Source organism: Anopheles moucheti, chromosome 2 (assembly GCF_943734755.1).
Source record: "Anopheles moucheti chromosome 2, idAnoMoucSN_F20_07, whole genome shotgun sequence".
Classification (NCBI taxonomy): domain Eukaryota; kingdom Metazoa; phylum Arthropoda; class Insecta; order Diptera; family Culicidae; genus Anopheles; species Anopheles moucheti.
Genome location: NC_069140.1, coordinates 9,428,379 through 9,439,469, shown reverse-complemented (window position 1 = coordinate 9,439,469; position 11,091 = coordinate 9,428,379). Strand labels below are relative to the sequence as shown.

Sequence of the window (11,091 nt, the reverse complement as noted above, 5' to 3'; positions counted from 1 at the left end):
GCAATGATTCATTTGTGTTCGAGCAGTAGATAAGTTTCCAAACTCACTCGAATACCTCTCCATCGACACCATATTGTGCAATTGTAAGTGTGAACGTACCAGAAACAATTATTAATGAACCCTCGTTCGAACATGATCGTTCGCTACCGAGTTGCGTTATCTTTCCAACGATAGTGCAAACACCGTGCAGGCATTGATTCAGTGTGATATCGCTGCCCATTTAAGGTAAAACATGTCGTGCGAAAATGCTAACAAATAATTTAAGGCATTAGTTACAGTATTAAACCAAATATATTTATTATTTACGTCAGAACTCAGATCGTGCTACGCTAGATTATGTATTCAACCATTATCTCTTTATTCATATTTTTAAAAGAAGCAAATGCGAGATAATAGATGAACTAATGTAAGAGGTCACTTTGACATTTCCTGGCCATCTGTGGAAACATAGCCCAAGGCCTAGATATTCTATAAAATTCCCTGGTGAAGGAATCGTGTTAGCTCTCTATGCATTAGCTTCTTGAACTCTGGATTCTGGGCAACGGGACTATCGATTTCACCTTTCAGCATTGCCTCGATATCGATAGCGCCTTGGTCCATGTACCGGACTGTGCTGAAGATGGCGTAATGGAACAATTCTGAAATAATGCAATACAAAAGGCATGAAACGTACAATAACGCTGCAACAATAAGCAATTGACACATAATGGAAGAAATTTACCAAGGCTGGAATATCGTAGAAGTTCTATTTGTAAATCCAGCAAGGTTGGAATCTTTCCCAGGAAACCCAGGCGTGTCAGTAGATCACTGTAGTGTTGGTAGTATAAATAAATCAACTCAGATCGATGATTATCCTTTACCTCTTGTGTGGGTATCATATCCAGCAGATGATATAAATCGACAGCAGGTGAGTTCCAATTACAGACCTGATAATCGATCAGTATCGTATCCGTATGTCTTCCAGCAGTGTCAACTTGGTGAAGCATATTTTTAGTGTGAAAATCACCATGTATCAGCACTTTTTGGTAAGTTGTAGGCTGATTTGAACGATTTCCGTCAGAAACGAAATATTCACGAATATTTTCTTGAAACTTTTCTAAGGGCTTGGCAAAGTGAGCGAACTCCGGATACAACACTGTAAGCTGCATCAAATTTCCAAAGCCATTCTTCACCATTCCTTCGAAGGCCATTAACTTTTCAGCTATTGAGTAGGAGTATCTATCTGCGAACGTAGAGTCCTGCGAAGAATATTGATTTGAAGAATTTTGTTGCGCGTGATAACTTGGTTGTTCTTACCGAGCTTTCTATCATCACAGATGCGGCATGAAACATTGCTATATCCCTCACTATCGGCTTCATTTCATCCAGAGTGCTGATAAAATCTCCCATCACCCATCCCTGATCACTGATGTCCTCGAGAATAAGGATGACCCGAGGCCTCAGTGATCCATAAATATATCTGCAAGGGAACAGAACATTCACACTACTTTCGACACATCCCACCGAATTTCTACATACCGAGGAAACTTATACTCTTCTCCTATTTCCTTCAACATTCGCGCCATCTCCGGTAGAGTCTTGCTGTACATGTCGATTTCGATCGCAAACAGTCCATCATCGTCAAGCAACTCCTTTTTCATACCCTCTGCTTCGGGTTTCGTTTTCATAATGATATTAATCGATTTCTCTTCAATGGAACGGGCCGATCGATACTTAACAGTCGTCCGGAACATAACACTAGCATAATGGTCACCCTTGTTGGTGCCTGGACGCAACACACACGCACTGGTAAGCTCGATCGATGGATCATTATTCGATTCACGCATCACGTCACGGAAGAACTCATCATTCAACCAGGCCGGGGCCTCAAGCTCGTCTTGATTGTACGTCATCCTGGACAACTTCAGTGGAAACTCTAGAGCGGTTTGAGGTGTGTCCACTAGAACAGCATAAACGAAACTGGTTTGCAGGGTGAATTCTCTCAACTTTAAAAACCCACATCTTTATCTTGTGAATTTTTTGTTGTGTGTATGTGTGTGCATGCACGAAGCTGTAGATAAGTTTGCAAAACCATTCGCGTGCCTCCTTATCTTCACGGTATTGTCGTAGTGTAAGCGTAAAGCAGAAACAATTATTACTGAAACCCCATTCGAACATGATCGTCGCTACCGAGACACATTATCTGTCCAGTAATGGAGTATATACGAAACGGGGAAACAGTTAATTACGAGAGATTTTCCTGCCCATTTTGGGGAAATATGTAATACGAATTGCCACATTCGAGAGAAAGATTGTCGGAATGGAATGGAACATTAAACTGCTCGCTTATCTATATAACTTCCTCACACTGTGGTGAATTAAACTTGGGAAACTGTCAGTCATGTGATTAGAATATCATTGGACAACTCATTGCAACCCATTCACATGGACAGAGGAGACGTTATAGGCAGCAAGAGCGATATAAACTATTTAACATTTATTAATATTGTACACTACATGTCATAACAGTTACATGTTGCCATGCAATATTTTACACTAAGCAGCATAATAAACAATGTTGTTTGAAATTTCTATCAAGTACTGTTTATTCATGATTTTTGAAGATGCATTAGTAAGACGATAGATACAGTCACTCTTTTTGACCATCGGTGGAAATACATCACATAACCTTCTGGTCTTTCTAAAAATTTCCTTGGTGAAGGAATCGTGTTAGCTCTCTATGCATTAGCTCCCTGTACTCCGGTTTGTTCAACACGGGATTATCGATTTCACCTTTCAGCAACGCCTCGATATCGATTGCATTTTGATCCAGGTACCGGAATGCGCTGAAGATGCCGTAGTGGGCTAGTTCTATAGCAAGTAAAAAGTCCATAATTGTTACGAAAACTAAAATACTTGTGAGGGTATCAACTTACCAAGTCCGGCATACCGCAACAGCTCCATTTGTAAATCCAATAAGGTTGGAATCTTTCCCAGGAAACCCAGACGTTTCAGTATATCAGCATACTGCTGATAGTACATATAAATCAGCTCAGATCGATGATTGTCCTTTACTTCCTGCGTCGGAATCATATCAAGCAGATAGTACAAATCTATGGCAGGTGTAGTCCAGGTGCAAATCTGATAATCAAGCAATATCGTATCCGTGTGTCGCCCCTCATTATCGACTTGATGAAGCATATTTTTACTATGAAAATCACCGTGTATTAACACGTTTTGGTACGTTTTCGATCGAACGTACAATGAAGTGTAAAATTCGCGAATATTTTCTTGAAACTTCTCTAAGGGCTTGGCAAAGTGAGCAAACTCCGGGTACGACGCTGTCAGCTGCATCAAGTCTCCGAAGCCCTTTTTGATCATACCCTCGAAACCCATAAGCTTTTCAGCTATTGAGTAGGAGTATTTATCCGCAAATGTAGGATCCTAGAAATAGATCGTGTTTAAAAAAACATCTACATGTTTGCCTTGTTTGCCCTTACCGAGCTTTCTATCATGACGGACGCAGCGTGAAACATTGCTATATCCCTCACTATCGGCTTCATTTCATCCAGAGTGCTGATAAAATCTCCCATCACCCATCCCTGATCACTGATGTCCTCGAGAATAAGGATGGCCCGAGGACTCAGTGATCCATAAATATATCTGCAATGGAACAGTACACTCACAGCACAGTCTTCACATCCCAGCGCAGTTTTACATACCGAGCAAACTTATACTCCTCTCCTATTTCCTTTAGTATTCGCGCCATCTCCGGTAGAGTCTTGCTGTACATGTTGATTTCGATCGCAAACAGTCCATCATCGTCAAGCAACTCCTTTTTCATACCCTCTGCTTCAGGTTTCGTTTTCATAATGATATTAATCGATTTCTCTTCAAGGGAACGGGCCGATCGATACTTAACAGTCGTCCGGAACATAACACTAGCATAATGGTCACCCTTGTTGGTGCCTGGACGCAACACACACGCACTGGTAAGCTCGATGGTTGGATCATTATTCGATTCACGCATCACGTCACGGAAGAACTCATCATTCAACCAGGCCGGGGCCTCATGCTCGTCTTGATTGTACGTCATGCTGGAGCAATATATTTCGCGGTGAAGACGTAGATTACCGCAAGTAAACAACAGTTCAAGGTATGTCCACTAGAGCAACTTGCACGGAACTGGTCAGCCGTATGAAATCTCTCATCTTTAAATAGAAAAGCTACATCAACGCTCTTTTATCTTTAGCATTTTGAATTCGTGTGCGTGTACGTACGCCAAAGTAGACGATAAGTTTGCCAAACCACTCGAATGGCTCCCCACCGACATACACAGCCCGAGCGTACAGCAGAAACAATTATTAATGAAACTCAATTGGAATATGATCGTCGCGCTACCATGTCGCGCTATCTCTCTAGCGATAGGACTAACACCAGACGTGATGGAAACCGTTTTTTACTGAGCTTGCCTTCCCTCTTTGACGTAGTAATGTTTCATGGAAGGTCATTTTTCTTAATAACAAATTCGCAACAAATTGTTCGTCAAATCCGCAATAATAGAGATATTTCAGGCATACTCTTCATTAGGTACCAAAAAGTGTTCGATATGACCTTTTCATGATTAATACAGAACCTTATTTACTCGAATTACCTACGGCCAAATAATTAGTTATGCCTATATTGTAGGGTGATATAGAACATTCATAATTCCCGAAGGGAGTGTGAACTAATCTTGCCACATTGTTCATTTATTAAAAAGTAATTCTAGCCCCAAACAAATATTAAGCAAGCAATTCAAAAGAAAGATTTTTTGCAGTTGATTGGCGAAAAATAAAATATAACTAATCGTTCGACAAAGTTCCTTGGTGAAGGAATCGCGACAACTCCGCGTGCATTAGCTTCCTGTACTCTGGATTATCCGTGACAGAGTTATCGATTTCTCCCTTAAACAATGCCTCGATGTCGATCTGAGTTTCATCCATGTATCGCAATGAGATGAAAGCGGCATAATGAAACAGTTCTGAAAATAAAACAATAACTCAGTACAAGTGTGGCGATAACGTGATAGTACTACTCACCCAACCCAGCATATCGTAGAAGCTCTAGATTTAGATCTAACAAGGATGGAATTTCTCCTTTGAATCGTAGCCGCTTTAAAAAATCACTGTACTGTTGGTGGTACATATAAATCAGCTCCGAACGATGGTTGTCCTTAACCTGCTGTGTTGGAATTAAATCCAGCAGGTAGTACAAATCTATAGCCGGCGATGTCCAACAGGAGATCTGATAATCAAGCAATATCGTATCCGCAATTCGTCCAGCAGAATCGATTTTGTGGAGCACATTCTTAACGTGGCAATCACCGTGTATCAACACGTTTTGATACGTTTTGGATGGTATGAACATCCAGTCGAAGAGGTTTTTCAAATTTTCTAGAAACTTCACTAAGGGGCTGGCAAAGTGAGCGAACTCCGGATACGACGCTGTTAGCTGCAACAAGTCTCCAAAACCCTTCTTGATCATGCCTTCGAACCCAATGAATTTGTTCGCCATTGTGTGCCGATACTTGGATGGAAATGTCGAATCCTGTTATCGAGATCGGACTATACATTAATATCATTCAGTAGAGAATAATCACTTACTACGCTTACCGAGCTTTCTATCATGACGGACGCAGCATGAAACAATGCCATACCCTTCACTATCGGCTTCATTTCATCCAGAGTGCTGATAAAATCTCCCATTACCCATCCCTGATCACTGAGGTCCTCCAGTATGAGAATTACTTGAGGCTCCATCGTCCCGTAAATGTATCTGCAAAGGAACAGAACATTCACACTACTTTCGACACATCCCACCGAATTTTTACATACCGAGGACACTTGTACTCTTCTCCAATGTCCTTCAACATTCGCGACATCTCCGGTAGAGTCTTGCTGTACATGTTGATTTCAATCGCAAACAGTCCGTCATCTTCAAGTAGATCCTTTTTCATACCCTCTGCTTCGGGTTTCGTTTTCATGATGATATTGATCGATTTCTCCTCGTGGGAACGCGTCGATCGATACTTGATGGTCGTCCGGAACATAACACTACCGAAATGGTCACCCTTGTTGGTACCTGGACGCAACACACACGCACTGGTAAGCTCGATCGATGGATCGTTATTCGATTCACGCATCACGTCACGGAAGAACTGATCATTCAACCAGGCTGGGGCCACAAGTTCGTCCAGATTAAAAGTTATCCCGGAGTTCACCATAGTTCTTGGTAAGGACGTAGCAAAGCAGGTCTTAAGAAACTGCCCGTGTGATATTTTGTTTTGCGGCACTAAGATTTTCAACCTTAAAAAGCAAACCTGTTTGGTGCACTGGCAGCAAAAGAATGCTATCGGCGACAAATATATCCGTTTTTAATAATGTTTAGTTTTGTAATCTTCCGTTTAAAACGGACCTTAAACGATACTGGAAAATAAACCAAGCAAAACCACGTTACTGCCGTTACTGAGCGTACTATCTGACTAAGGAAGTTCGATTCACACACGGGCAGTAAACGTTACGTGCTAGGGCTTCAATTCGTTCCGTTAAGTGAATATTGCTCTAGAACGAAAGAATTATTTTCTTACAACCTGCGTAATAAATCCTATCAATTGGTTTTATGTTTTGCCTTGTTTTTTTTTTGCACTATGGACTAAAAGAAAGGAAAACTGGGTCAATTGAAATATTGCATAAATGTATAAATTGATGCGGCGGATTAAGAGGCCCCTGACGAAATTTGAAGTTGGGACAAAATGCCCCGGAATCGGCCAGTTTTGTTACTTGTGATACCGAACACTTCTCACCATACATTTAGTACAGTTTTTTTTTCGCGCATAATGGAATTAATCACGTCTGTCTGTCGGTGTCACATTCCTATCAAACGCATTAGAGTGTTTTGCCATCTGCAGCAGCGGTATTGATAAAGCGGATAGTTTTGTCATATATAGCCAAGATCTTCCACCCTCTCGGCTTGCTGGGTCGCTACGATAATCGTCGCTAAACTATTCATGCAGAAACTATGGTCGTTTAAGAAGGATGGAAAGGCATGAGACTGGGATAGCGAACTCCCATCGCACTTACAGCACGAATTCACTCTTCACTAGAATCACTTCGTAATTTAAGCATTCCGCCCTACACTTCACAACACTGAAAGCATGAAAGGAGTTACGGTTCACTTGCTTACAGCAATTGCAAGCGCGAGCCAAGTATTGCAATGGTCGATCAGTATCCCTGAAAGAAAACCAACTGGTGATCGTCACAGAAGAGAACATGCATCCTACCTTGTGGGCAATAGGGCGTATTATTTCGGTTCATCCTGGCAAGGACGGAATAGTCCGCATAGTGACGCTGCGCACAGCATCGGGTAAACACGTCGTACGCGCAGCAAACCGGTTGGCAATGTTACCCAATCCAAGTGTGCTCAGCAATTTGGATAGGACGATTGGCACTGGCACTGAATAGCATGCAGCAATAAACCATTTTTACATTTATTTACTTTCAGTGATAACAAGGCAAGACACATACCCATATACACCCATAAATTTAATTTCTTTGGTGACCGGAATGTGAGAATTAAGGTATATTATAAAAGAACATTCCTCTCACATTCCTATCGAACGCATTAGAGTGCGGGAGAAAAGGCAAAACGGATCCTGCATCTCTTTCGTATTTTGCGCCGTTCCGTCCGTCGAAAATGCTTCAGAAACGATGGAATTTTTGGTTTCTGACACCAAGAGAGCATGATCAACGAAGAGCTAGCACAAATTTCCGTACCACGTGGTATCATTTCACATAGCTGCACCCTTCCCTCTAGTGATCATAGCGCTTGATCCGTCGACTGATCTTTCCTCTCTTTCCGTTCGTCCAAATGTGCTAGCACCTTAATATGACTCCATCCAAGTTTATTTTTATGGAAATAACAATAAGGAGTATTGAAATCATATATTTATGCATGGAATCCTTCTAAACTCCCGGAAACTCCATGACGACAAGAGATATAATTATTGCGAAATAACCGAACAATAAACAATACATAATGTCTTCGGAAATAGTGGCACAGCACATTTCCTACTGCTAATAATTAAAAAACTTAACTGCTGTTCAATTTTGAGACGCACTGTAGGAAATGGATGGATGAAATGAGACGGAGGATTATCCCCACAGTACCTGAGCTATTTACTCTATCGATCGCTCTCCCTGGTTTGATAGTATGTGTAATTAATAGCCAATCGTAGAAGATCTCTCATTCTGATACCAACAAAGCGAATGATAACGTGAGTATGCGATATCAATATGTTATGTACAAACATGGCGGATCCTTGTGCGGATCAGATTGATGTTATCTCCTTTCGTGGATGCTCTCTTGGTGTCAGAAATCACAAAACCGGTCGCTTTTTGGTGGCTCCGATCGCATGCGCGGAGAGACTTCGACGAAAGGAAAAGCGCTTCAAAATAATATGCAATGACGACTGAGATGATCGTGTGCTCTGCTAGCTTTTGTGAGCTGGACATTAAATACTTACGGTGATTAATTCTTTCCATTTTGCCCTCTGTTGTCCCCCCGCAAAGATTGTCATCAAGAAGAAGAATAACCATGTAGGTATGTGGGAGGCAAACAGTACCGCGAGTCAATCTGCTGATATATGTGATATGTTGTGATATGTGATATTAACATCTACTGTACTGCTCTTTATCCGTATCGTCGTATGCTGAGCGGTGTCCACGTCCTTCGGGCACCGGCAAAGCTCAGCTCGTCCGTGTATTCATGCAAACTATATACTCAGCATAAAACCGCATGCAATTATGAGGCGCGATCAGCTTCTGCTGGTGGCGACGCTTTCTTGTAAACGCTTTTACGTACATACGTGTTTATATGAAGCATTTTGTGGACAGTGTTTTTGTGTGTTTAATAAAAGTTTATTTAATAGAATAAATAGTTTGATCTTCGGATGCGTGGTTGAATTTAGAAAAGGGATCAACGGCGGATCAAACGGTAGACGGAGTAGGTGGTCGCCTAGGGCCTCGCCGTGTTGGACGCCCCAGAAAATGTGTATAGTAGTAAAAGGTGTATACATAGGCCCCCTCTCCTTACGCTAGAGAGGGCCCCGAAGGGTACCACAAGAGGCCCCTGGCGAAATTTGACCGCGAACTATCCCTGGGATGATTCAAAGTGAGTTCAGGAGCCCCTTCTTACTGTGCCTTTAGCTTTGCCTCATTTCGAAGGGCCTCAATGCCCCCCAATTCATCGTTTTTAAAATTAGAGGCCCCATTTATAATTCCGTCCTGGGCCTCCACTGATAAATTGTATAAATGAGATTCATAATTGGAATTACTGGTATTATACGAAGGCAATTTATTCATTACAAATGTCATTAATATTCTAAACACTACCACCCCAAACAAAGAACCAAGAACGTACATTACTGACGGCTCTGTTTGGCTGACCCATCTATGGTCGGTCAGTCCAGATTAGAATCGATTCCACGGTACAGCGTCGTTGTGCAAGTTCGCCCTCTTATACATCGAATCATGGTACAACCTAATCGATTATACCTTGGTATAAAAATCTTGGTAATTCCGTTCTCATCGTAGCTTTAAACTCTTCCAGCTGCAGTGCGGGGTTGTCTACACGTCCCAGAAAGAACTCCTCGGAATCCACCTTAGACAGATCAGTATACCGAAAGGCAGAAAACACGATGTAGTGGTACAGTTCTATAAAACAAGAAACAAAATAAAAATCGATCATGCTCGTCGGAACCTTCCTTATTTCTTGTCCGACTTACCAAGCTCCCCTTTGCGCAACATTTCCACCTGTAAGTCAGTTAAGGATGGAATACGTCCGGCGTAGTTCAACCGGCGAAGAATACTGCTAAACTTGTGATGATATCGATGGATGATTGCATCTCGATGACCAGTTTTTACCGACTGTTCCGGTATCATGTACGTGAGATAGTACAGATCGACCACCTGCGAGCTCCAGCTGCACATTTGATAGTCCACAAACATTGTCTCGGTGATGTTGTCCCCCGATGATAAGTGAAGTAAGTTTTTGAAATGAAAATCACCATGTATTAGCACATTGGCACACGTTTCCGTAGTGGCGTACGCCATGCGCAAGCTGTCATCGATTCTCTGGTGAAACTTTACCACCGGCTCGACCAACTCGGGAGTCTGCAGGGTGTCTCGTAGAAAGTGCACAAACGAATCGAAACATGCATCCGTCATGCTGCGCATCGATCGCAGAGTGTCCGCAATAGTGCAACGATACTGGGACGGAAAATCAGGATCCTAAATTAAAAACAAGTTCGTTCGGTTAGTTAATTCGTCACCACCACTCGATGATCGAAGCCACGATGTATTTTTACATTCTCTTGCATTACTGCAGATGCGGCATGAAACTTCGCAATAGCGTCGATGGTTGGATACATGTCCTCGAAGCTTTTAAGCAGCCCTTTCATGGTCCACCCTTGCCCACTCACATCCTCCAGGATGATTATCGTGTGTGGTTGCTCGGATGCAAAGATCAACCTACATTACACGGAAAGCATTACTTCTCTAGCGAACCTCTCCGAAAATCTCCACTTGGACACAGTACTTTGGATATTTATACACCTCACCGATACTTTCCATTAGTCGCGCCATCTCGGGAAGCACTCGGGTGTACATTCGTATTTCCTTGCCGAAAAAATCATCATCCTCCAGCAGATCTTTCTTCAGACCCTCAGATACCGGTTTTATCTTCATTATGAGATTGATCGATTTCTCTGCGCTTCCGATCCGGTAGCGTACCGTCGTCCGGTACATTACGCTAGCAAAATGATCTCCAGCTTTGGTGCCGGGCCGTAACTCACACGATCCCACTAGACGTACGGTTCGATCACGCTCATAGTCGCACAAAACTTGCTGGAAATATTGATCATTTAGCCAGGCAGGCGACGTCAGTTCATCGTAATTGAACTCCATCTCTTAGGACGCTTCACAGTCAGTTTTAAAGCGAAAAACTGTTTCACCAAACGCACACTGAACAAGAATGCTGAACTTAGCCGTGCGTGCTGGGGCCGTCTATAACAGT

General features: G+C 42.3%; 4 protein-coding genes across 4 annotated transcripts; all 4 read right to left on the bottom strand.

The window, feature by feature from the left end:
• Positions 1 to 390: 390 nt before the first annotated feature.
• LOC128297603 (uncharacterized) lies at positions 391 to 1,898 on the bottom strand. The gene is made up of 4 exons (XM_053033279.1): positions 1,519 to 1,898; positions 1,297 to 1,459; positions 722 to 1,238; positions 391 to 638 (listed from the first exon to the last, which is right to left on the bottom strand). The coding sequence occupies exons 1-4, from the start codon at positions 1,890 to 1,892 to the stop codon at positions 469 to 471; spliced, it is 1,224 nt and encodes a 407-aa protein (XP_052889239.1). The 5' UTR covers positions 1,893 to 1,898; the 3' UTR covers positions 391 to 468.
• A 707-nt stretch (positions 1,899 to 2,605) lies between these two features.
• Positions 2,606 to 4,129, bottom strand: LOC128297604 (uncharacterized). Its single transcript, XM_053033280.1, has 4 exons — positions 3,702 to 4,129; positions 3,480 to 3,642; positions 2,916 to 3,423; positions 2,606 to 2,850 (listed from the first exon to the last, which is right to left on the bottom strand). Exons 1-4 carry the CDS (start codon positions 4,073 to 4,075, stop codon positions 2,681 to 2,683), a joined length of 1,215 nt encoding a protein of 404 aa, XP_052889240.1. The 5' UTR covers positions 4,076 to 4,129; the 3' UTR covers positions 2,606 to 2,680.
• A 694-nt stretch (positions 4,130 to 4,823) lies between these two features.
• LOC128299012 (uncharacterized) lies at positions 4,824 to 6,244 on the bottom strand. The gene is made up of 4 exons (XM_053034846.1): positions 5,856 to 6,244; positions 5,634 to 5,796; positions 5,061 to 5,568; positions 4,824 to 5,002 (listed from the first exon to the last, which is right to left on the bottom strand). The coding sequence occupies exons 1-4, from the start codon at positions 6,242 to 6,244 to the stop codon at positions 4,824 to 4,826; spliced, it is 1,239 nt and encodes a 412-aa protein (XP_052890806.1).
• Positions 6,245 to 9,378: 3,134 nt separating this feature from the next.
• Positions 9,379 to 11,052, bottom strand: LOC128297605 (uncharacterized). The gene is made up of 4 exons (XM_053033283.1): positions 10,615 to 11,052; positions 10,385 to 10,547; positions 9,803 to 10,307; positions 9,379 to 9,731 (listed from the first exon to the last, which is right to left on the bottom strand). Exons 1-4 carry the CDS (start codon positions 10,980 to 10,982, stop codon positions 9,559 to 9,561), a joined length of 1,209 nt encoding a protein of 402 aa, XP_052889243.1. The 5' UTR covers positions 10,983 to 11,052; the 3' UTR covers positions 9,379 to 9,558.
• Between the last annotated feature and the right edge of the window lie 39 nt (positions 11,053 to 11,091).

Bases quoted from the DNA above. Each gene is read 5' to 3' on its own strand.
- LOC128297603 (XM_053033279.1), bottom strand. From the start codon at position 1,892: ATGACGTACAATCAAGACGAGCTTGAGGCCCCGGCCTGGTTGAATGAT. The intron at 1,460-1,518 runs GTATGTAGAAAT...GTTCCCTTGCAG, and splicing joins GAAGAGTATAAGTTTCCTCG to ATATATTTATGGATCACTGA. The intron at 639-721 runs GTAAATTTCTTC...GCATTATTTCAG, and splicing joins TCTACGATATTCCAGCCTTG to AATTGTTCCATTACGCCATC.
- LOC128297604 (XM_053033280.1), bottom strand. From the start codon at position 4,075: ATGACGTACAATCAAGACGAGCATGAGGCCCCGGCCTGGTTGAATGAT. The intron at 3,643-3,701 runs GTATGTAAAACT...GTTCCATTGCAG, and splicing joins GAGGAGTATAAGTTTGCTCG to ATATATTTATGGATCACTGA. The intron at 2,851-2,915 runs GTAAGTTGATAC...TACTTGCTATAG, and splicing joins GTTGCGGTATGCCGGACTTG to AACTAGCCCACTACGGCATC.
- LOC128299012 (XM_053034846.1), bottom strand. From the start codon at position 6,244: ATGGTGAACTCCGGGATAACTTTTAATCTGGACGAACTTGTGGCCCCA. The intron at 5,797-5,855 runs GTATGTAAAAAT...GTTCCTTTGCAG, and splicing joins GAAGAGTACAAGTGTCCTCG to ATACATTTACGGGACGATGG. The intron at 5,569-5,633 runs GTAAGCGTAGTA...TCTCGATAACAG, and splicing joins CCGTCATGATAGAAAGCTCG to GATTCGACATTTCCATCCAA.
- LOC128297605 (XM_053033283.1), bottom strand. From the start codon at position 10,982: ATGGAGTTCAATTACGATGAACTGACGTCGCCTGCCTGGCTAAATGAT. The intron at 10,308-10,384 runs GTAAAAATACAT...TTTTTAATTTAG, and splicing joins CTGCAGTAATGCAAGAGAAT to GATCCTGATTTTCCGTCCCA. The intron at 9,732-9,802 runs GTAAGTCGGACA...CTTGTTTTATAG, and splicing joins GTTGCGCAAAGGGGAGCTTG to AACTGTACCACTACATCGTG.